The following is a 25,522-nucleotide window of genomic DNA, read 5'->3' on the forward strand; positions in this document are numbered from 1 at the left end:
CTGAGATATAAACTTTAACTCTTTATGTAAACAGTATACAAATAAAACGGGTAGCAGCACGCTTGGTATACCGATAAGCTTATAGTTTCTCGTCGGATCTTCCCAGTGGGTCGCGATTCCGATTCGGTGGTAGATTCTACGAAGCACAGTTCTCGCCAGGGCTAGTGTTAGCAAATTATTTTAGGTTGAGCCCGTGAGCTGACCTACGCGACCGGGCGTAGCTGAAATAGCTCCATAAGCTACCAGCGAATAGGCAGGGAAAATAAATTACACTCTTTTTTAAATACATTCATACATATTCCCTTACATGAAAAATTATATGAAGCGAAATGAGATGAAGTTGATAAATTAGAGACTTCAAAAAATTGGGATAAAATTAAATGGAACGAGATAATATGGGATGAAATAAATTCTCAGTAAAATAGTGATTATTTACTGAGAGTTCACTTGACTTAATGGAAGATAAAACTCTAGAAGTCCAGCGGCTTTATTTATTTTCCCCAGATTTGAGCACTTTGACATATTCTAAACAGCTAATAAACTACCATTTTACACATTTAAACCTGTAGAAACAGTAAATTTACAAAAAACAATTCACAGAACTTTGCTACTCGCGCTCCAGCTAAAAGTACAACAATGTCTTCAATAAATTACTCACTTAAAAATATTTTAATTTGCCTAAAAAGTAACTGTTTTATTTTTATCTTCCAGTAGAAATTTGAATAACAAAACCAATGGCACTCAAGGTGAGTCCATACTCCTTGCAAACGAATCAAACCTATTTGTGAGATAAATTTATTGTTTTAACCTATCAATTATGGTGTAGTAATTTATAAATCAGTTTTCGATACCACCTAAAATAAATTCTCGTCTATTTTACAGATATGTGACGAAATTCTAGTTTTTATAAATAGTGAAATATAAAATATGAAATGCCCAATATGTGTAATAGCTAGACAATTGTTATATAAGAATATTGAAAGCATTGTCACAGCAAAACCAAACACTGTACAAACATATTATAGTCGTAAGTGTTTAACAACATTCTTATTCAGTATTTGGGGCATAACATCAGCGTACCTAATCATAAACATACAATGTAGATAGGTAATAAATTCAAACTTATCACTATTTTAACCACGTAATTCAAATTTCTGTACGTTGTTGCCTTCGAATTGTTGCCATTTGGTACGTGAATTAAAAAAATGCTTTTACATGTTTAAAATAAAATCTGTATTGTATTTAATGTGGTCATTGAAAATACTTATCAACACTGTGTTAGACTGGACAATATCAGCTAACTGACTGTAATTTTTAATTCTAATGAAATACGTACATAACAAATGTTCACGATTGACTTCCACGGTGAAAGAATAACGTCGTATAATAAAAAATAAAACCCGCTAAATTATAATTTGCGTAATTACTGGTGGTATTACGTCTTGTAAGTCCGCAAGTATTCCCTGTGTCTGTTTCGCTCGTAGCCTAATCCGTAGCCTATTCCAGCTTCTTCGGAGCTCACGGGCTCAACCTCAGAGAATTTGCTAACACTAGCCCTAGCAAGAGCAGTGCTTCGCAGAATCTTCTCACGCTACGGTCTGCCTCTTTTTGAAACGAAGTAGGTAGTTTACGTACGTAGTAGCCAGGCATTAGGGTTTAAAGACTAGGGCAGTCGTTATATAGTTTCATTGAGACATCCTCATAACTAAAACTGGGTTATGTAATTCACGTAGGTACATATTTTGTTTTATGGGATTCGATAACAACATCAGTTAGCCGTCACTTTCTCCAACCAATAAGGGTAATAAAAATATGACTAAGAATTGTAATACTTGCAGAAAAGGTTCTATTACGAAAGAAAAGTGATGTATCCCAGCATTTACCAAAATCTGCTACACTTTTGCAAAATGATAAACAAGCCACGGTCGTTCTTTTGGGTACAGTGCACTTCAGCAAACAGTCTATTGAAGATGTTTCAGAGGTAATTCAGATAAGCCAAGTTCATAAATCATAATTAAATCCATAATTACAAAACAAAAATACATTTGATTTGGTGGCGTATGCAGTTCACTAGTAATATATCTATGAATGGTTTGCTAAAAAATAATCATTGGTTTGTAATCGGGTACTACAACTCTTGCTACTTATGCTTTGCTGGAATCTCATTAATTGCATTTTTTTTTGGTTATGGATATATTTCGTTAAGGATCCACGGACGAGGTGGACCAATATTGTGAGTGTGATCTATAAGCCAAAATGGTCACTCGTTTCGTATAAAACCACAATGGCCTCTCCAACAGCTTTCCACGATTCAAGGCCAGAGGATGTCTATAAAATACCTAGACGCAGGTACGGCAAGCAAGCGCTAACCCTCCACAGACCTATAATAGATACTGGTTCTCCCACATTGATCAGGAAACCTCATATGACATAGTAGGCGGGGGACACCAGTACCCCTCAGGCCGGGACCCGTATCTGCAAAAACCTTCGCTAGATAGAAGTTTTCCATTGTTGTTTTATTTAAAATAACAAATAAGCGGGATGGTAAACTAACCTATTTGGGATTAAAACACATTTTACTACTAGTTCTCAATATAGCAATTAGGGAGTTGTTTATTTTTAAGTTGATATTTATAAGTATTTACTTATAAGTTATTATTTATCATAATGAAGATACATGACAAGAAGGATTTTCCCGAGTCGTAGGTACATGAACCCGGAAACTGTAAAACGACAAAAACTGTAGTGTCCGAAACGTCGGAAATAATGTAAAGATAATAAAAGGCGTCAGGTTAAGCCGTAAAAGTAGTTTTATTTATAAAACATTATTTACGTTTAGTGTAACTTTTAAACTGATATTGACATGGCTTAATGCAATATTATTAATACCGACATCTACGATGCCGATGGAAGAAGAACGTATTGAATAAAGTGAACTTTGAAAATTTTAATTTGCACACTTAGGGTTGTACTATGAGTCCTTTCCGGTGGGTACCGCCGTCTTGCCTATTTCTACCGCATATTATTTATGCATTCTGGTTTTCAAGGATAGAGAAACAGTTATACGGTACTTACAACTGAGATTCGACCACATAGCTTAAATTGATCATTTTGTCTTATGACACCTCCAACAGTTATACGGTATCTAATATTGAGATTCGACCTCATATCTTAAATTGATCATTCACCTTGTCTTATGACACCTCAACGCTAGGATTAAGTGTGTTTGAGCACTGATAGCTAATGTGATCAAGCGTATTTAATATAGTGATTCACGGTTGTACCTACGTACGGATAGGTATACAGTGTTGTTTATCGTAAAATTATTTTAGATAGTAAAAATACTGAATCCCAATGGTATTTTGGTAGAACTTTGTCGCCAAAGAGTATCACTATTGGAACTAGACGAAAAGAAGTTTTTGGAAGATGCAAAAAATTTTGATTCCAAAAAGCTAAAGTAAGTTTTGACAAATCATTATTTCGCCTGTTTGGTGTCGTTCTTGAATAGCACCACCCCATCTCTTTCCGTAGGTGTTGTACAAGGCGTCGAAGGGATTCAGCGGAGAAGTCTCTAAGTATTGTACTTCGAACCTGAACCGGTAATTTTTTGGTGTATAAGTGTAAACCCTCACGGGTAGGTTACACCAGCCTCCTTATGTCTGTCGCAAAGCAGTCATGCATTCCGGTTTCAAGGGTAGGACAGTTGACTATTGTTATACAACTGTCCTGATTGAAACTGAGGTCGACGTCGCGAACGTATTGAATAGGAGTTGTAATACCAGTTTTTGGAGCGCAGCTCGTCTGACTTCCGCCTACGCGATGAGGGCAGTAGGTGCGCCTTGTCGCAATTAAACCGACCGAAACCCCTGAGATGATCCCCTCATCTCCTTTTTATCATCGCACTTCCCGCCATCGGAGCAGAGTTCATCCATATTATCTGGAACCACTGCGTTCATCGACAGTGCGTTTCCAAAGATCTTTTTTGCCACGTACCATCCGGCTTTGGAATGAACTTCCCTCCACGGTGTTTTCCGAGCGCTATGACAATTCCTTCTTCAAACGAGGCTTGCGGAGAGTACTTTATGGTAGGCAGCAGAGTGGCTCTGCCCCTGGCATTGATGACGTCTATGAGCGACGGTGACCACTTACCATCAGGTGGGCCGTATGCTCGTACAAAGGCAATAATAAAAAAACAGTAGATCGAAAAACTCGTGGCTGGCTCAGATGACGGAGGTGGGGGTGAGCTGACGCGTTTTGCAGCGCTTACATCCTCGCCATTCTGTCTCTACGAAACGCCGAACCGGCGGTCGTCGAAGCGGATAAATGTCATTATTTTTGGCATTAATTAAATAATTTATTCTAATAATTAGAAGATAAGTAGACAGCCTACTTATCGACAATACAAACTCACTTCTGATATTTTTTTATTGTAAGAATAAACTTAAACTAAAATTTAAAACAAAAGGTTTTTAACAGACAAGCCGTCAAAGGCCAAAATCTCGTAACTGGAATGCTCCATGCCATGCTGCTGAAAACTTATGCTGATATAGCTAAAGAGTTAGGTGTTGCTCCTGGAGGAGAATTCCGGAGAGCATATCACGAGGTAATCGCATAGTCAATCATAAAATGTTTGATTTCTTTAAAATATAAGTTCTCTTATCATAATAGATTTATCTATTTATATAAAACAGTTTGATGAATGTATGAAACCAAATGTTATAGATTTTATATTTTATTTTTATTTCTACGAATACTGATTAGCTCAGTCTGAAAATTCTTTCAAAATAAAGATTAAATCTACGTTAAATCTCCTGGAATTTAAATTTATTTATTTTTCAATAATTGGTAAGGGAAACAAGAATGAAAATCAAATGAATACGAAATCGCGTTAACCAATATAGTTTATGTAACAGTAGCCAGGAGAATATATTTTTTACTAAAATAGTCTTAAGTACCAGTATCAGTATTTGGAACAAAATTTATCGTATACTTGACAGATGCAAAAAATTCCTGGATGTAAACTGTATCTTGGAGATCGACCGATTCAAATAACAATAGCACGAGCTTTTCAGTCGCTAAGTGTCTACGAGCTGGGTCAAGTCCTGTATCACATTTCAACATCGAACCCGAAGCCCTTAGAGTATGTGTAATTGATCATCGTTTTTGTATCTAAATTGTAATTTATTTTAGTCTTTAGTAATTTGATAAACTTTAGTACGTTTTTTTTGATAAACTTTATGTGGGTTATCAAGACCGTTGCCGCGTTGGTATGTACATATGTCAATGAACTCATAAATAGCTTGTAAAATAAAAATCGGTTTGAGCTCGTTGTTTATATGTATATGCCTTACTTGAAATATAACATAAAACAAACTTTTCAAATTCGACGACTTCAACATAGGATTTTCAAGTCGGAACCCATGGTGCGGCACAAGTGAGCAAGATGGTCGGAGCAAAACCGTATTACTTACCGGTGCTACCTATATTAGCCCATACCACTAACCATGCAACAGCAGTCTTCGTTTTTTTATTTTTTTTTATTGCTTAGATGGGTGGACGAGCTCAAAGCCCAACTGATTGGTGTTAAGTGGTTACTGGAACCCATAGACATCTACAACGTAAATGCGCCACCCACCTTGAGATGTAAGTTCTAAGGTAGGCTGCGGTAGGCAGCAGCTTGGCTCTGCCCCTGGCATTGCTGAAGTCCATGGGCGACGGTAACCACTCACCATCAGGTGGGCCGTATGCTCGTCTGCCTACAAGGGCAATTAAAAAAAAAGTCTCAAGTATAGTTACAACGGCTGCCCCACCCTTCAAACCGAAACGCATCATTGCTTCACGGCAGAAATAGGCAGGGTAGTGGTACCTACCCGCGCGGACTCACAAGAGGTCCTACCACCAGTAATTACGCAAATTATAAATTTTGCGGGCTTGATTTTTATTACACGATGTTATTCTTTTACCGTGGAAGTCAATCGTGAATATTTGTTGAGTACGTATTTTATTAGAAAAATTGGTACCCGCCTAAAATTTGAGAATCGGTGTATCGCTCAACACGAATGCACCAGACGTCTTATCCTTTAGGCCACGACGACTTCCTAATAGATCGCCTACTTTGAATTTGCTGAGCCTTTGTCTTGGCTGAGCCTTTGCTCGCCCACCTGACTGATAAAACTGGAAACCACCAGGCCACCAGTGATGTCTCAATCACAAAAAGTAGTTTGAAATTGTAGGTTTAGTTTATACCTCGTATTAAGTTCACCAACTATTATATGTAAGGTCAACTTGAACTTTCTCTAGTAAAAATAATCTGGAAAAGTACAAAGACAAAGAGTTCGTACAATCTCAATTTGAAGAAATAATAAAGGACGTTCCGGCATTCAAAAAGATATTCCATGTTTTTGTCGATGAAAGGGATAAATGTCTTGCATATTCATTGCAAGAGTGTGTTCGTTCAGGTTAGCTGTTAATGAATTCTTTTTTATTTATTGACACAGGAAGGCGGCTTCACGGCCCATTTGCCCTTGAGCGGTTACTGTAGCCTGTAGACACCACAACATAAACGCTGCTGTAGGAACACCTTGAAACGAAATTAAAGTTTTAGTGGCTTTGGTACAATGGCTGTCCTACTTTTCAAACCAGAATTCGTTCATCGTCGCTAGTCTAGAATTTTCTGAAGTTGGCCGCAAGATTTTTTATATTATGGCATAGCAGTATCTTCTGCTGTTTATCTAGGTAATAATTAATTGTTAATTAACATTTGAACAGTGGAAAGTCCACGCGTACTAGGAGTAGTTGGCATGGGTCATGTGGACGGAATTATCAAGTACTATGGAAAGATGAAGCAAGAAGACATTGTTCCTCTGCTCTTGTAAGTGAAGGTAGTTTTTCTGTTTCAATATATCAATTATAAATGATTATCATTTACTGACTTTCCGATCTACGTGTACTAGACTTTATATCGAGTGATTGAACACCCGTGCAGCTTTTGATTAAAAGGTATCTTGCCTATATTCTTCCGGGGGGTCCAAATTATTTCTATAACGAATTTCGTCAAAATGGGTTTAGTTGTTTCGGCGTAAAAACGTAACAGATAATCAGATTTACCTGAGTAGGCCTCCCACAAGGTGGACAGGCGACATGTTGAAGGTTGAAGGAATACGCTGGATGCAGACAGCGGACCGATCATGGTGGCGAGGCGGAAAAAGTAATCGTCATTTAACGAATTTAGGAATTTGCTTTTGTACTCTTCAGTAACAAAGCAAAAAAATATTGTTAAAGTAAAAGTAACTCCTGTCTGTTACGTTTTCACGCCCAGACTACAAAACGGATTTCGATCAAATTCTTTATGGAAATAGGTTGAGCCTTAGGAAAGAAAGTAGACTATATTTCATTCCACTACAGAGTACGAGTCTCCGCTCACGAGATATATAGTCCGCGCAAGCGGAGCTGCGGCTGGAAGGGTAGTTAAGTTGTTTGGTGTACACATATTCTAGTTTTTAAATCACGATTCTTTAAGGATTCAGGTTTAAGAATTTAATTCAAAGTAGCCGCTGAGTTAAAACAGCAAGTTCAACTTTTACTTTAGCTCATGCTATTAGACAATCTTGTTCAAACACTTACTACAAGTACTTTATTGAAATTCACAGAAAACAATCTTATAGAAATCCCTTATCAGAGGGTATTTTCGTACGTTCTCGATAGCGTAACACCGGTCACTCACATGCGCACGAATACGCAAACCCACAAGTGTAGGACGACATTTGCGAATGATTATGCAAAGTTCTCGCTGCATTCGTGGTTTTCCAAGCTGTGTCGGTTTTTTAATAGACATCAAAGCAAACCTCGAACCTTCGCGTAGTCTCCCACACATTCGCTTGCTCAGTTGCGCCGACGATTGCGAAAGTAACGGACGTACCTATACTATACGCCATTTTCATAGTTCGTGACGTCTACTGTGTAGCGTATCTTCACCAAAAGAAATCCCATAAAAACAGCATGGCTGTTAATGATGTCTGGGAAAGAATTAAAAACTCTTTTTCTCTTCAATGTTCTATTGACGAATTAAAAAGGAGGAGAAATTCGTGAGACATTCGTAAACAAGTGTTTACGAATGTCTCACGCGCAAACGGGTTCGCAAATTGAGTATGCGAACCCATTTGCACAGCCGCTAGGTTTGTGAATGAATGTTTGACGGCCCTTCACATGCGCGCAAACATTCGTACAATGTACGAATATTTGCGCGCATGTCAGTGGCCGGCATAAAAGTCATATTTGTATGGAATGGGATCGTTTGCGTACGTTTGCCGCTAGGGGTGCTGTTCCAACTGCATACAAAATTGGATTAACTTTTCGCTATCGAGAACGTTAAGAAACTCGCACTAAGCACTCTGAACATAGAAGTCGGTCTTGATTCAAACTTGATAACTGAATTCGAAGTCTCCATTATTTTAAAATAACGGTTGTCTATATCAATTAAGTGTTTAATCTATGGTCTATATTCATAACTAGAATACAACTATGGTTGTACGGCAGTAACAATCTGGAAGATATGGCCCACCATCAGTACAGTACCTATATAATAAATAAACTAAAAAATTTCTGTTAAAACATGCACAGGGATTCATGTCTATTAGTACAACAATTTAAATTATCCACATTTTTTTCAGGATTCCTCCTCCGCCAATTTACGTTCCGATAATTCGTAAAGGTTTGAAATTCACATTTTATTTTTTATTATTTTCATTTTTTTATAGGATTATTTTTGGATAAAATTATAACCATTTAAGCGAATCTAGTCTTTTATTTACATTTACAAAGTATTAAAGGTTGGTAAATAAACAAGTGTACTTAATAGATATTTATAAGGTTATTGTATGGAGTGTAGGGTGGAAGAATAAAATTTTCATAATATTTAATCAAATTGGCAGTTTTTTCTATGCTTTCTTTAAAAAAAACGGAAGGCAAGTGAGAAGTGAGTCCACTCAATTCAGTGGGATTTTAAACCAACGTTCACTTTACCAAAAGCAAATTGAATATAATAATAATTATAATACGGACGTTAATTTCAAACCAAGAATACGTAAAATTAACAAGGTTGTCGCGAACATGAATATTATCTTTCATAAATGTTCTTAAACGTTTCATTTTTTTTTATATCTATTCTAGCAACTTGAAGGGGTTATTCTAGATTCACCGAGCTAGTAGGTAAGCTCACGGGGCTCAAGCCAGGAGTGTACTAACACTGGCCCTAGCAAGAGCAGTGCTTCGCAGAATCTACCATAGGATCGGAAACGCGACCCACTGAGAAGATCCGGCGAGAAAGTCAGTGGGCTGTGTCTATGGGTTAATTTACTTGTCGCGCCCTTCGTCACAAGCAAAGGGTTTGGAGAGGACGGTGACCGGTGCTTGAGATACCTCAAAGCCCCGTTAATGGATCGGGAGGATCCGTAATGACGTGTTTAAGGCGATGTCGATTGTTTACCATTCGGTTCACCGGATTGGGTACGGCGTTTCATAGGCACATCTTAGCAGGAATATAGTAAAGTGAAAGTGCAGTGAAACTAGTTAAGGTTTAAAAGTAAAATAAAGTTTGTTTCGTATCTCTAAAATACTAAGTCGTTGAACATGGCTTCTCGGGCAATTTTAATAAGTTCTCTACATTATTGGGGCTTTTTTTTCTTTGATTTCGTCAACTTTCTTTCCACCCTGAATATGTTTTTTTTTTCTAAGTTAGTAAGGGGAACGCGAGGAATGAAGTTGTGCGATTCGTTTTATTTTGTCTATTTAGTGTTTCTTCAGGTTTAAATGTGTAATAACGGTGGTTTATTAACTGTTTAATATCTGTGAAACTGTACAAATGTGGGAAAATAGGCAAAGCCGCTGGACGTAACTTCTTGGGATCCTCCAACATGTCCAGTGAAAAAATCTCATTATTTGACCACCATTTTACTGAGATTATACTTAATCACATATCATCTCATTTCATCCAGGTTGATTAATGTCTCAAATTATTCATCTTCATTTCATTTCATTTCACTCCATATTATCATTTTTCATAAAAATAAGAATATAAATTAAAATATAAGACATGAAATAAAGCTCATAAAATCCCTTAAAAAAATATTTTTCTAAGTACTGGTCTACGACGCTGGCAATAATGTTTTCACAGGAAACCGTGTCTCCATGTAGGTATTATAGCTACACAGTATTTACCGTAGATGCACCGTAATCTGGTCTCTATCTACCATCAAGGTAATATTATTATTATAGTGTATTAAACACTGCCACGCCTGGGAAGACGGCAGGACACACTCCGGCGAGGTGGGCAACAATCGGCCGGAGCGTTGGGGACTATTGGGAGAGAAACCGGCGAACTATACGGGCATTATCATTATTATTATTATTATTATTACCGGGTCAAATATCACCTTATTAACCTTATAAATAACGTTTTTGTAAATATTTTATCATTTACTGAGTAAAACGAATGTCAGTCTATCAACTTAACAAATTTTTTAATGGCAATATTACAAAAATCCCAAGAGGAATCCCCAATAATGAGAAGTTTATCTCCACCACGCAATCTGTTCTCGTCCTTATTTATATTTAATTTAAGAAAGAAATAAATTTGTACATGTGACCTCTCGATCCATTAACGGTGCTTTTAGGTACCTACCTCAAGCACCGGTCACCGTCCTCCCCGAACCCGTCGCTTGCGACGAAGGGCTCGACGAGAAAATTAACCCATAGACACAGACCACTGAGTTTCTCGCCAGATCTTCTCAATGGACCAGTGTTAGTAACACTCTCGGTTTGAACCCCGTGAGCTCATCTACATGTAAAGGAGAAGCTTATTTTTTTTTCATTGCTTGCTTTATTGCTATTCAAACCGAAACGAATTACTGCTTCACGGCAGCAATAGGCAGGGTGGTGGTACCTATCCGCGCGGACTCACAAGAGGTCGTACCACCAGTACAAATGGCCTCTCAGGGCTATCAGCATAAGTAGAAAAAAAAGTACGTGTGATGGATGAAAGACGTAAAGTTTCAGGCCAATTAACGACATGTTGTCAAAAATGAATAAATCCATTGATGAAAAACACTGCCGTGCTAGGAGAAATTCAGAATAACAACAAAATATTCAGAGTTGATTGGTTCATTCATAAAAATGTTTTTTCCTTTCAAAAATGACACAGTAATTTACACGGTATACTTTTACTAAATTCACCATATTTTTGCAACACGGGAGCTCTTGATTTATTACTTGATTTATTCACATACATGGAGACACTGAACCCAATACACACTGAAAAAAAGAACAACAAGAGTAAACGCCTACCTACTCCCACTAGTATCTGTCTGTTCATTATTAGTCTCTGAGCTAAGTGGCCATAGATATGTTTAAGTTGACCTAAAGGTTAAAGATACCAGGCCATAAACTCAAAAAAAAAAAAGATATGTATAAATGCCTACCGTAAAATGGGGTAAATAGGGACAAAATCGACCTTCAGATTGAATTTTAAAATAGTTCTAATTAAATAGTCACTGCTCAACCAAAGAAATAAGTTGAGTCTTGAACGTATCTAGGTGATAAAAACCGTTACATTATTTTAATTATTCATTTTAAAGAAATAATCGGTAAAATAATGGCCGTCCCAATTTACCCTGCGTCCGGGGTAAATTGACACGGGTAAGGCTTAAATTGGGATATTTGTAAGGGTTGTCAGCTCGCAGTACTGCGATATATAGGTAGGTGCCATACAATTATTTATATGGACCGAAATGATGAATACAATCCATAATTTAAGCACAATACACAACATAGTGTAAATTAAGCTGGTTTCTATTCCGAAGCGATGTGACGTGAATGATAATCAACAATACAATGATCAAAAAAGTATGTGCATGTTATATTTTAGAAAACTATTATTTAATTTCCTTAAAAATCACAACTCTGAAACAAAATCATAAAATAGAATAAAAAATAGAAAACAAAAGGACTGGAAATGCAATAATACAATTTTATTTAATCAACATTTTCAAAATAATCTTTGAACAAGAGTAAGATATCAGGTGAATAAGATAAAAAAGCAGCTTTATCTGATTACTGTCAATAATAACAAAAATAAAAGAAATTCTTTCTAAGCTAAATAACTAAACTCAACATAATTGGAACCTAGATATCTCGGATTTTTAATTAATGTTACATTTAAAATCTGAGGCCTGTTTTTATCTGTGTGTGTCTTGTGAATGTTAAAAAAATCATGATTCGTCGCGTGAATAGATTCTGAAATAACAAAAGTTTTGATTCGTTTGAGTTCTTTTTAATTTTTAATTTTTTTTATTGCTATAAAGGAGTTAAAGGACATACGACCGGGCAGATATTACAAGGTAAATGTCGCGAAAAAAAAGTAATTATATATATATACTTTTCTTTTACCTATAATACTTACATAAACTAACTGATAAACACATTAACATTCTTTACATTATAAGATATCAGTGACAACCCTAACAAGCCATCCCTATTTTGTCTTTTCGCGTTCCAATTTTGTGTTTTTTCGTCCCTAATTTTTCCAGTCTCGTTCCAAATTACCTCACATACGTCCCAATTTTCCCCAAAAAGAAAGGAAAAAATATACATTTTTTATTTTGTCGAAATATTGTATTTAAAATAAGAATATTGCAACTTACCGTTTCTTGTGGTATTTCCAGGTGTATTAAAAACTTATATAAACTGTGATCTTATTGAAAAAACAACGATAATATTACTTTTTTTAAAAGTTCTCTAAGCTGTTTTAAAACGCATTTTTCAACCACTGTTTTCAATTTAATTTGACGAATTTTTGGGACCAACTTAACTAATATTTAGTACTTCCATAGTTAACTTGGTTTTTCTTCTATACATTGATAAATATTAACATAAACAAAATTAGGTAGATTCCGTGCTACAGGTACTTTGAGAATCTTCCGCAGGTTTGTCCCAATTTACCCCAGAGTCCCAATTTACCCCATGTCATGGTACTAGATATGTGTCGTTCGTTCAATTTTAGAGATTCAGATCAATATTGACCTGTTGGCAAAATAATCCGGTTCGTACGACCCGTTCAGTCGAACGTTTGGATTACCGTTTATCACATCAATTTATGACGTAATTAATGTTATCAGGTCACTGGCTGTATAAAGTTTAGTATTGAATAACATTTTAAAGGAACTGTTATAGTTCGATTGTTTACGTGAGATTAAAACAATTCAAATACGTTACGCGTCATTATGCAACAACGAACGACTAACCGACGAGCGCGGGTCGAGACCCGGCAACCCGAAATGACCCGAATGACTGTCGTATGGTTCTTTTCTTCTGATTCGTAGGTTTTGTTAAACGAGTCGATTTAGAGAACGACTCATATTTTTGGAAGTGACCCTATCGTTCGGGCGGATTTTGAGACCCGGGTCGTTTGATTCGTTCGCGAACGACACATATCTAGTGCCTACTCCAAGGAACAGCGGTCAGCGACTCTTTCGCATATTTACAAAACAATTCATGACATTTCACGCTAGTATTATACCTATCTGAAAAGTGGATTATTACTTTCATCTTGCCTGTTTTTCTTCAGTATTGCACAAATGAAAGGTGCAACTCCTTTAACTTAAACGGCTCCAAGTTTTAAATTAGGTCTTGTTATTGAATTATAAATATGCATTTATTTAGATGCCTTGTTTGGTTTATACAAATTATATTTCCTTTGGTCGGAAGTGATTGTGGCTGCAGTGTGAATAGAAATGGAGAAAAGGACCGAAATAATTTATATTCAGGCAATAACAATGAACAATGCTCTGTTGAAAATATAAGTGATAAAGTTGAAGATGAACAGTGGTCTAACGAAATGATGGTATTAGTGCCGGGTGGGGAATACCAATATGGAACTGATGACATTGTAATTGAAAATGATAATGAAGGACCAAAGCGAATTGTCAAAGTTAAAAGTTTTTTTTTGGATAAGTATGAAGTATCAAATCAGGATTTTAAACACTTTACTAGAGTTACAAATTATAAGACTGAGGCAGATATTTTTGGAGACAGTTTTGTGTTTGCACTTTTTCTGAATAATACCTTTAAAGAAAAAATCAAAGATTTTCGAGTTGCCCAAGCTACTTGGTGGTACAAAGTGTTTGGTGCCAATTGGAACCATCCTTTTGGACCCGATTCTAGTATAACAGGTAATTTATTAATGTAAAAATATACATGTTAAGAGGAATTATTGCTTGTACCTAGTTCATAAATAGGTATTCTGTTGTCTCCACCATGAATAATAACATTGCAACCTAATACAATATTATTGCAATTCCTTGCAAATCATAAGTCCCTATATTATATCTGGTGTGGGAGGGATCTTACGAAATCTATCCAATCACATGATAACATGTGAAAATATGATTTAGACTGACATCAACTGTAAGTATTAGGAGTCTTATAAGTAACAGTAGACTTACATGCAATGATGATGAAGTTGATATTATTAACAACGTCAATGATGATGATGATTGTGATACATTTTAAACAATATTCTGTGTTTAGATGTAATGGATCACCCAGTTATACATGTATCCTGGAATGATGCGAAAGCCTATTGTAAGTGGAGAGGGGCAAGACTACCTACTGAAATAGAATGGGAAGCAGCATGTAGAGGTGGACATCAAGACATTAAGTATCCTTGGGGAAATAAGCTTTTCCCAGAACGACAATACAAGTAGAGTTAATTAATTAAATAATAATATATTATAATAATTAATAATTTTATGTTAAAGGGCAGTATTTTGTAGGCAGCTGCTTTGCTGTTCTCTGGCATTGCTGATATCCATAAGTGATGGCGACTACACACCATGAAGTGGCCACCTACATACAATGGCAATAAAAAAAATAGAGAGTTTCTAAGAGTGTTACTATTCAGCTTAAAAGTTTTATTAGAGCCTCAAAAAATTACTAGTAGGGCATATTTTAAGCCTGCATGGGTACCATTCTCTCAGTTTGTTTGCCGAGTTCTTTGTGTAGAAGTTGGTGCAGCAGCAGCAACAATTCTATTAAGACTCACCTTGTGTACCATTTAAGAGCAACAGCAAGGCAGTAAGCTCACCACCGATCTATACAATAAATATGTTTTTACATTTAAAACAAATTCATCAAAACTGGCCCCACATAAAGTGAGCTAAGGGCAAGAATAAGAAGATGATTTAAAGCAAATCCACCAAACTTTGTATCTAATATATTATAATAATATGTTTCTCTTCTTTGTTCTGTTTTGTTGTACAAACTTTTTTCCCCTCAGGGCAAATATTTGGCAAGGAACCTTTCCACATCATAACTCTGCCAAAGATAACTTTGTTGGTACAAACCCTGTACAATTATTTCCTCAAAACGATTTTGGTCTTCATAACATGGCTGGAAATGTTTGGGAATGGACAGAAGATGCATGGACTGAAGATGATGTAAGTGAATTATAAGTACAGTCAAATGTCAAAACAATTAGATAAGGTTTTATTGAAAGTTATGAAATTGGTTATATGCAACATGTGACTGAATAGGCAGATACAAAGTTACTTTTTCTGATGTTGGCGCTAGAAAAATTGTGAAAACTCCTTTAGAAGTAAAAAGAGTTTTCAATGTTTGGTATGTAAAATCAACTTGGTACACATTAATTCTGCATATTGATGTGTAGCAAGCAATGTAAAATACACAATATTCTCTTAAGAACCTCAAAGAAACTAATATATATTGGGAAATTTCTTTTAGATAATGTTTTGTATAATTTTAAATAAAAAAACTTGATACATCTGAGTTTGTTCAACCATCAACACAATAAATATCCACACTGCGGTGGTAATGGGCTGAATGCTAAAGGGGTATATTTCTTGAAATAATTATTGATGTCTATGTGATGACATACAACTGGTAAAACTGTATTTTTATATTTCAGCCCAAAGAGAAGGTGAAAAAAGGTGGTTCGTATTTATGCCACCATTCCTATTGTTACCGATATAGATGTTCAGCACGATCACATAACACTCTAGATAGTTCAGCAGGGAATTTAGGATTTCGGTGTGCTAAATCAATTTAATTATGTATTATTTTTTAAGTTAAGATAATAGTAACATATAATAATACAAAGGTACTTAATAAATAAAAGTTAAATCAACCTGTTCATTTTGTTATTTTTATATATTTTTGTTTTAACATTTCAATTGTGACATTTTCTAGGATAATTTGTATCATGAAAGACTTTAATAAATGTTATTAATTGAAATTCGTAGGTAGTATTTTAATTTTAATTCATTTTTAACTTTTTATGTACCAACATGATCTATACTAAAGCAAAAGCAAAAATAATATAAATTTTTTTTATAAGCTAAAAGTAGTTCCAATTTAGGTCTACATTTGACTAAAACCATGAATTTTTTAAAAGACAAGTATATGAAAGATAGTCCTAATCTTATACCTTTAAACGAGCAATTCTTGTATATTAATGTAGTCGTCGTGGCCTAAAGGATAAAACGTCGGGTGCATTCGTATGTAGCGATGCACCGGTGTTCGAATGCCGCAGGCGGGTACCAATTTTTCTAATGAAATATGTACTCAACAAATGTTCACGATTGACTTCCACGGTGAAGGAATAACATCGTGTAATAAAAATAAAAAAACCCGCAAAATTATAAATCGCGTAATCACTGGTGGTAGGACCTCTTGGGAGTCCACACGGGTAGGTACCACCACCCCGCCTATTTCCGCCGTGAAGCAGCAATGCGTTTCGATTGGAAGGGTGGGGGTAGCCGTTGTAACTTACTGAGACCTTAAAACTTATATCTCGAGGTGGGTGGCGCATTTACGTTGTAGATGTCTATGGGCTCCAGTAACCACTTAACATCAGGTGGGCTGTGAGCTCGTCCATTCATCTAAGCAATAAAAAAAAAAAAAAATTTAATATACCTAGTCAGTGTATAAATTCTGTCACATGTTTAATGTAAAATAACTGAAACAAGTTTATTCATTATGTAACCATTCATATACCAAAATGAACTTAACAAAACATAGATTCTTATGACACTAAAGTTTTTCAAAATGACCTCCGTGATTTTGAATACAGGCCTTCAATCTGCGCGGCCAGTCGTCTATCGCAGCACGAACGAGGTCCATGTCAATATCGGCGGCTGCCTTAGTCAAGGATGTCTTGAGTGACTCCAAATTGGGATGAGGCTTTGAGCACGCCTTTTCCTCAAAGTGTTGCCATATCTTGTAATCTAACGTATTCAAATCTGGACTACAGGAGGGCCAGTCTTCGTGCCGGATGAAGTCGATTTCACGCGCCGCCAGCCAGTCTTGTGTGCTCTTCGCTCTATGAGCTCGCTCCGAATCTTGTTGGAATACCCAGTGCCTGTTATTGAACATGGTATGAGAAACAGGTTCCACAAGGTTCGTCAGGACTGTATTTTGATACACAACTGCATTCGTTTTTACACCTTTCTCACAAAAATGTACCTCTGTTAAGCCTCAATAAGAAACTCCCAACCATACCATGAGCGAGGATGGAAAATGACCTCGTTGGATACGCGAAATACGGTTCCTCGCTTCTTCACTACTGTGTGCGTACACCTTATCATTTTGTTTGTTGTAGCTCTCTTCTACGGTAAAAATGTTTTCATCCGAAAAAAGAATTTCCCGATATTTTTGTCCCGCGTACCGCTTCAACAAAGCGCGGCATCTCTTCAGTCTCAGGTCCATTAGACGAGCATTCAAACGATGTCCTGTTTTTCTTCGATATGCCCGAAGCCCTAAGTCTTCATTTAACACCCTTTTCACCGTGGTTCTGCTTAACCCCATCTGAAGGGCCAACAGTTTCTGCTTACGTTTGGGATTTCTTTGAACTCGCGCCTTCACAGCTTTTATCACTGCTGGAGTCCTAACAGACCGAGGGCGACCACTTCTTGACCTGTCATCTACACTAGAGTCCTCATTGTATCGTTTGATGGTACGATAAACGAATCTTTTGGTTATATTCAAATTTTTCAGTATGTTAAAAAATTGAATTGGCGCGTAACCGCAACGATGCAACGCAATAACTGCAACACGGTCTTCTTTAAGCGTCCACTCCATATTTAAAAATGAGTAAAATTATAAAAGTATATATATTTTTATTTTCATGAACAATTCGAAATTCGAATTCAATAAACTTTTTTGTGGCCAGCATTCTAAAAGAAAAGTTTTTACTGTGTGACAATACTTATGACCTGACTAGTTATATACAATCTGAATCTCGGAAACGGCTCCAACGATTTTCATAAAATTTAGTATACAGGGAATTTCGGGGGCGATAAATCGATCTAGTCACGATTTATTTTCAGAAAATGTTTTATTCGTGTTTTTAATAATCAACTCTTCCCGACATCTATTGGCGAATAATAATACTATTTTTCTTAATTGAGTGTTATTTTTTTTTTTCCTGCCTAAGCTGAGAGCCTTGAGAGGCTATATCAGCGTAACCCTAACTTTTGTAGGTGAGCTCACGGGGCTCAAACCTGATGACGTTGCTAACACGAACCCTAGCAAGAGCCGTGCTTCGCAGAATCTACCACCGGATCGGAAACGCGACCCACTGAGAAGATCCGGCGAGAAACTCAGTGGGCTGTGTCTGAGATGAGTGTTCTATTTTTTTAGTGTATATGGGTTTGAGCCCCCTGAGCTCACCTACTAGTTAAGGTTACGCTGAAATAGCCTCTCTAGGCTATCAGCACAGGTAGGGGAAAAAAAAGCGTGCGCCGCTTCGATCAACAATAGCAACTAGATTTCGGGTCGGTGCAAAAATCCGTCTCGTAAATTAACAGCTCACTTGAGATGTGAGCTCTTATTTTGTTTAGTTCTCTTCAGACACAGCCAGTGTCAACCCGTCTCACAATGCCGCAGTGTGTATTCAAAAGCTGCAAAAATAATGCCCGAAAAGCGACTACTTTCTACTCTTCTTCTTACTACTTTCGGTAAGCACATGAAGTTTAAGTTATATTTTAAGCTTTAAACTAATAAATAATATTAAATTTTAAATTACCGATAAATATCGGTAATTTAAAATTTATAAATTAAATAACCACCGCAACAAATTTTGGCCAAGGCTCGCCAACTCATGGACGAACTTTTGTTTAACAGAACGGTACCTAAATGATGGAGTAGATTTGTGTTGTAATAATTTTTAAAAATTTGTTAGCAGTACTTCAAAATTGGTTAATTAAAATTGTTACTTGGTTACAACGGTACCACCACCCTGCTTATTTCTGCCGTGAAGCAGTAATGCGTTCAGTTTGAAGGGTGGGGCAGCTGTTGTAACTATACTAGACCTTAGAAGTTAGAACTTATATCTCAAGGTGGGTGGCGCATTTACGTTGTAGATGTCTATGGGCTCCAGTAACCACTTAACACCAGGCGGGCTGTGAGCCCGTCCACCCAACTAAGCAATAAAAAAAAATTTTGAGGACTTTCTTATCTTGAACACAGATAATATATATGACTAAACATTATGACGCCACCCCTTTGGGGTCCAAAGAATACTCCTTGTTTTTCAAATAATGCATAACTAAAGAACGTAATTTTAAATTTGTAACTCGCGCAAACTATTCGCATTCCCGCTTCTCTGCACACTACTTAATAAAACAAATTAATAATCAAAACTACTCTTACGGTTAAATCTGGCGTTTTTAATTGCTATATTAATATTTCCAACGTTTCGAATGCTTACTTTATAGTTTTCAAGGTCGACTAAAGGTCAGTCGTAACCGTGAAAGTCGTCAAATATGTCAATGACTCGCGGAAACAAGAAAATACTAAAAATATTTAAATCTAAACGTTGCCCGCTTTTTTCAACTGCTACCGTCTCATATCAAGACTTACTACAATTAAAATTGTGAAGTGCTCGCGCTTCGTTCTTCGCTGAAAAACAATTTAGGAGTCCTTGTCCTCTCCAACCGTTGGAGAGGACAAGAAGTTGGAGAACATCAGGTGGGTTACGAGTTTTGAATTCTCTGATTCAAGCGGTTACCGCGCCACCAAAATAACGCTAGCGCCTGCGCATCGGATCGCCTAAGTTTGAAAACATTTTCCAACCGCATCGGTGCAGCGGTGTAGCTATTTACAGGCCACACCAGAATTTATTATTTAGACAAATTACTATGACCCAAATCACTCATTATGCTAGAAGATTTTCAAATAAATTCTAGTTTTACTTTGCAAATAACACTAATAAATTATCTCCACGACTAAGTTTACAATTATGTGACAAGGAATGTGAATTCAATAATCATGCACTAGTTAAACTATTAAAACGAATGTTAATTTTATTATATATTTAATTGATAATTTTTGTATAAAAATTACATAAACTGATTTTCATGGTTTATGAAACAAAATTTATATTTACAAATGGCGAGTTTCAGTTTATAACCAACTGCTTAAATAAGCAGAAATTTTGTTTGGAGTTATTAAAAGCACCTTAAAAATTTTGCTAAGTACAAAAAAAAGGAAGACTAAAAATAAGGAAGTTCGTCAATAGCTACCATTATAACCCGTCATCGATTTGATCTTAATGATGTCACGGTTAGAGTGAAAGATGCGGCAATATTAATAATAATCTTTAAAGTTTTACTAATGTTTATAATATCATAGTTTTTAGTATGACACGAAAGAATAATTTTTCCGATTTTGATAAATAGGCAGGTTCGCAATTATAATTTAAGTTCTGCTTAGTTTGCACGGACATGAGTCCGCATGAGCTTTTATCAACTTTTGGTACATCTGTTATGGTATAAAAATAAAATGAATTTCATATTTTTACAATTTCTTTTAGATAAGTTTGACATATTAAGAAAATGTTATGGAGCCCAACAAATCTTATTTTAATTCTGCAACTACACGGATTTGGGGCTGTGAAAAATTATATGGAATCGTGTTTTTTTTGTTTTAGGGTATTAAATAATCTGTGTAGATAAGTACTACTTCAATAATAAGGCAACAACTCTCAATCAGATCTCAACTTCCGAGATGATTGCTCTCAATTAAACGTAAGCAGAAAATAAAACAAGGATTTTAGTTTTATTAAAAAAGTAAATGAGATAAAATGATCACTTTAAACCGTGTATATTATTAGTAGGTATTGAATATTCATAATCATCAGTAATTATTGTTCAATTCATCACTATAACCGTAACATACACTTGATATTCATAAATAAAAGTTAATTTAAAAAAATAAATAACCAACACAACCAGTCATTGCAAATTAAAACTAGGATGGATTCTACAAAATAAAATACAGTAACTGTAATTGAGATACAAATAGAAAATTTTGCAACCAATAAAAATAATAATGTCATTTAACAATTTAGTGTTATAATATAACACGACAGAGGCAGGTTGCCTTAAAATAAAATTATAGTTAATATAACGGTATAGGTACATACTGCTTCATTAGGTATTATATACATATTGTATTGACACTATAAGTAACTGGATTATTGTAATATTTAAAATATTACAATTCTCTCAGCGTGTAGACTGTAAGTAACTTAACAATAGCCATCAAAAAAATATTTTCTCCTAACTAATATTCCAATTACCGTTTATTTACAAGCTTATCAATATTTAGTTTGTAACAATGGTAAAACAGAAGCACCTCTCACGAAAACGAACAAACGATTCGTCTTATCTTAGGAGCTTCCGGATAGGCAACAATCCAAACGGACCGTCGTCGCACCGCCGGTCACGTCCGGCCAACTTTAACATTGACAAAACAAAATTTACATTTTCGTCACCACTTAACCATATGTACACTAGATAAATCACATTTAAGACTACACCTCTAGGGCTACGGAAGCGGAGGCCGCGGCCCCAAGAGTCCGCACGTTACGTCCCGCGACAACCAGGTTACGAATCACAGTCTACTACGGAATGCTAAGACTTTTATCCGTCGATTGGAACGCACAGTACTGCAGAACGCGTTACGCTGTGTCTCACATGGCTGACGGAAAACAGACCGGTTAAGTGTCCGACACCGCGCAACGCACACCGCAGCGTTGTGCGATCCGATCGACAGACCCTAGCTTTAAGAGGGCGGTGGCGCGGCGTCAGTTGCCGGCCGGCAGAACGGTGCGGGCGCGCGGCATCGTGCCGTTCGTGTGAATTTTGTTGAATCCGTTCTTTAGCGAACCGTTCTGGTAGGTCAGCTCTTTGATCTCGGTCGTCTCCAGTTCCGGCTGCGGAGACTTGGCGCGCACCTGTATGAACAATTGATTTGATTCGATTGATTGATTGATGGAGAAAAAGTCATACAATAGAATTAGTTAAACTGTACTGTACCTTAGGTTTAGAGTAAGATTGGTCGTAGAAGTCCTTGAATAGGAAGAAAAACATGACCGCGTGCATTCCTATCCACCAAACGAATGCACGAGGGTAGTCGCATTCGATGAACAACAACTGGAATGCATGTACCATGATGCCGACGAATTGCACCTGTGATAAAATTTACGAACATTATTTTCTTCGTTTCTTTAATCACATGGTTTTCAACTACAAAAAGATAAATATGACCGATTTGATGATCTCACCATTTGCAGAGTTGTCAAATATTTCTTCCACCATAGATATTTCCTCATGTGAGGGCCCATAGCTGCTAGCATGTAGTAGGTATACATGACGATGTGTACAAACGTATTGAGGAGTCCGAAGAACGTAGAGTGTCCGCCTGGCGTGAATTTCACTCCGAACCAAACGGACATGGGCATCACTCCGTGGTGGATCACGTGCAATGTTGATACATGATCAAATTTCTTTCTCAGCACAAAGAAGATCTGTAATGGCATTGTGTAGAATTATAATTCCGTTAATAGGCACTTTAGTTTTTTAGCCTACCTACCGCCAGAAACCTCAAGGGACTATTCTACCTACAACGAGTGTGAAGACGAACTCACGGGACTCAGTCTGAGCCTTTGCAAACATCTTCGTTACTGGTGGTAGGACGTCTTGTGAGTCCGCACGGGTAGGTACCACCACCCTGCCTATTTCTGCCGTGAAGCAGTAATGCGTTTCGGTTTGAAGGGTGAGGCAGTCATTGTAACTATACTAAGACCTTAGAACTCATATCTCAAGGTGGGTATCGGCATTTACGTTGTAGAAGTCTATGGGCTCCAGTAACCACCAGGTGGGCGTGAGCTTGTCCATTCATCAAAGCAATAAAAAAAAAAAAAAAAATTGCCTTAGCAAGGGCTGTGCTCACTGTATGGATCAAAATCAGATCAGTTGTGCTTGTGAGTTAAGTTGGAATCCTTCGTTGCACTCGACAAGTTCGGTGATTGGTGCTTGGAATAATTAAAAGTACCGAGGGTGGATCTGGAGGTTCCGAAATGACGTGTAATTATTTAGTAATAATGAAAACCAATTATTAATTTTAATACTTAGTTTTCAAAATTTAAAAATGAAGTTCATGAATTAATTCAATATTTTTAAAATCATGAATTGATCAGATAGAATAAATAGAAATAATGATAGAATAAATAAATTCATTAATATTGTAAGAAATTCGAGTTATCCAACGTTTTTAGAAACAGTGAAACATGACTTTAATTGAAGTTTCTTGAAAAAGGAGTTTTGGATTTAAAAAAAGAGACTTATTTAATCATCATCTTACCGTATCAAAAAACTCCGTGAACTTTGAGAAATAATACCACCAACACGCATGTACCATCTGTTAACGATATTAAAGTAATATAAGTATCATAAAATATTCATTGGTTTATTTTATTAGTGCCTATTCTAAAAGAAACATTCATTTTTACACTGTTATAAATTCCCATTTCCAAGCTTTCAATAGAGTTGTATTTAAATTATGTACAGCCATTATTTTTAGTTTTAATTTTACGCTAAATAGCTTACGTTTTGATTGACTATTTAATATCATAGATTATGATTACCTAGATACAATTAAGGTTGATATACTCAACGAGTTTCTTAAATACAATCGTTAGAATGCGACCACAAGACTATCGTATACAAGTGTATGATATTGTCATGTGAGATTACCTTTTTACGGTTAACTCTTTTATAAAAACGTGCCTAGATTCAGGATAGTCAGACAGAAAGTACTATTTAAATGGAACATTCCTTTGAGTCGAACTGTTAACGATTGTTGACGCTAATTCGCATTCGAGAAAAAAAATGCCTTATCTAATTCTAAAGATATAATAAAAACATGAATTCATAAGAAGCAATAACTTTTATGTTAATGCGTAGCTATGCATGTTACTATGAATGGATTCAGTAAAAGTAAAAAAAAATACTGGTTAATGATTAATGTATTTTTTAATATGATAGTTTGTATTAATGTGAGAAGATATATTATTTAGTCGGTTTCTTATCTTATCTTAATTATAATCTTCCACTCTTTATTATTAAAGCGCAAAAACTGTTCCATCTTATAAATTAATTAAACACGCAATAAATCACATACAAATATTAAGGTCCATTAATAAATTAAAAAGCGTTAAGGTGGTAGGCAGCCGCGTTTGCGTTATGGTGCCCTACGGTCTCCCGTAACAACTTAATATCAATTGGGCGGTGAGCTTCGTCTATACATCTAAGAATAAAAAATATATGAAAAGTGCATTTTGGTAGCAACTTTTTGTATGAGACGTTCGCTGTACCGAGTTTATTAATTGACTTTATTTTTAGTTAGTTAGACTTAGTTGTTGATTTTAATTATGGAATCACAGCCTGGCGGCTCTAAAACAAATTCACCACGCAAAAAGCGTCAAAAGGTAAGTTAATTTATTAATTCATTTGTATTTGAACCACTACCATAATTTATTAATTCATTTGTATTTGAACCACTACCATAATAATACAATAGATAGTTTTATCATAAACACAGCTGACTCGGACTCTTCCGACGAATCATCTTTGTCTAGTACAGATGACAGCGATTAAAATTCGAACTTTGTAATAATTTATTTAAATAAAAATGTTTTTTACTCCTGAAACTTTGTTTACATTTTTTATCTCGTCTGGTTGGCCTTACTTTACATATATCTACGGCAAGGCAATTCATGCGGTTTGAAGGACTATCTGGAAAGGTAAATGAGACTGGCCTTGTGGTTCAAGGTCTAAGGATTCCCGCAACCACTTAACATTGGGATGACAGCCTAGTTAGAGAGCAATGAACAGAACAATTAGATCCTTCAGTATTAGAAATGTACTAATCAAACAAACGTTATAAATAGATTGTCTAAAACTTGTGACCTTCTGCGATTTGACGGATTTAATTTAACTGGTATTTAGTAACTAATCCATTTAATTTATTAAGTTTCAAAGATTTTGTTTGTGATTTTTTGTTGTGAGAGAACAGTTTATAATGATTTCTATAATACAATCAAATATTCTATTGTAGGATTGCGGTATCGGAATGCCGATATGAAGAGATGATAGCTAAAGATGATCTG

At 36.0% G+C, this 25,522-nt stretch overlaps 3 protein-coding genes across 7 annotated transcripts in view; 2 read left to right on the forward strand and 1 right to left on the reverse strand.

Annotated features, from left to right (window-relative positions):
• The first annotated feature begins 753 nt into the window (after positions 1–753).
• LOC114243148 (traB domain-containing protein) lies at positions 754–8,793 on the forward strand. Its single transcript, XM_028174532.2, has 8 exons — positions 754–1,027; positions 1,839–1,981; positions 3,333–3,457; positions 4,477–4,603; positions 4,998–5,140; positions 6,301–6,458; positions 6,769–6,871; positions 8,670–8,793. The coding sequence occupies exons 1-8, from the start codon at positions 928–930 to the stop codon at positions 8,770–8,772; spliced, it is 1,002 nt and encodes a 333-aa protein (XP_028030333.2). The 5' UTR covers positions 754–927; the 3' UTR covers positions 8,773–8,793.
• A 4,248-nt stretch (positions 8,794–13,041) lies between these two features.
• Positions 13,042–16,303, forward strand: LOC114243080 (formylglycine-generating enzyme). Its single transcript, XM_028174442.2, has 4 exons — positions 13,042–14,222; positions 14,581–14,752; positions 15,329–15,488; positions 15,977–16,303. The coding sequence occupies exons 1-4, from the start codon at positions 13,700–13,702 to the stop codon at positions 16,115–16,117; spliced, it is 996 nt and encodes a 331-aa protein (XP_028030243.2). The 5' UTR covers positions 13,042–13,699; the 3' UTR covers positions 16,118–16,303.
• Positions 16,304–20,366: 4,063 nt separating this feature from the next.
• The window catches only part of LOC114241023 (very long chain fatty acid elongase AAEL008004), a 30,653-nt gene continuing 25,497 nt past the window's right edge, over positions 20,367–25,522 (reverse strand). For all 5 annotated transcript variants that reach the window (XM_089737078.1, XM_089737076.1, XM_089737079.1 and 2 more), the window contains 4 exons: positions 23,716–23,772; positions 22,637–22,879; positions 22,389–22,541; positions 20,367–22,306 (listed from right to left, as the gene is read on the reverse strand). In XM_089737078.1, the coding sequence (XP_089593204.1) occupies positions 22,157–22,306; positions 22,389–22,541; positions 22,637–22,879; positions 23,716–23,772 (603 nt within the window). In that variant the 3' untranslated portion in view covers positions 20,367–22,156. The remainder of the gene's footprint in view (positions 22,307–22,388; positions 22,542–22,636; positions 22,880–23,715; positions 23,773–25,522) is intronic.

This window comes from Bombyx mandarina, chromosome 22 (assembly GCF_030267445.1).
Source record: "Bombyx mandarina strain Sakado chromosome 22, ASM3026744v2".
Taxonomy (NCBI): Eukaryota; Metazoa; Arthropoda; class Insecta; order Lepidoptera; family Bombycidae; genus Bombyx; species Bombyx mandarina.

Coding starts and splice junctions, on each gene's coding strand:
- LOC114243148 (XM_028174532.2), top strand. CDS start 928: ATGAAATGCCCAATATGTGTAATAGCTAGACAATTGTTATATAAGAAT. Junction 1,028..1,838: donor TGTACAAACATATTATAGTC/GTAAGTGTTTAA, acceptor TAATACTTGCAG/AAAAGGTTCTATTACGAAAG. Junction 1,982..3,332: donor CTATTGAAGATGTTTCAGAG/GTAATTCAGATA, acceptor AAATTATTTTAG/ATAGTAAAAATACTGAATCC.
- LOC114243080 (XM_028174442.2), top strand. CDS start 13,700: ATGCATTTATTTAGATGCCTTGTTTGGTTTATACAAATTATATTTCCT. Junction 14,223..14,580: donor ACCCGATTCTAGTATAACAG/GTAATTTATTAA, acceptor TTCTGTGTTTAG/ATGTAATGGATCACCCAGTT. Junction 14,753..15,328: donor TTCCCAGAACGACAATACAA/GTAGAGTTAATT, acceptor TTTTCCCCTCAG/GGCAAATATTTGGCAAGGAA.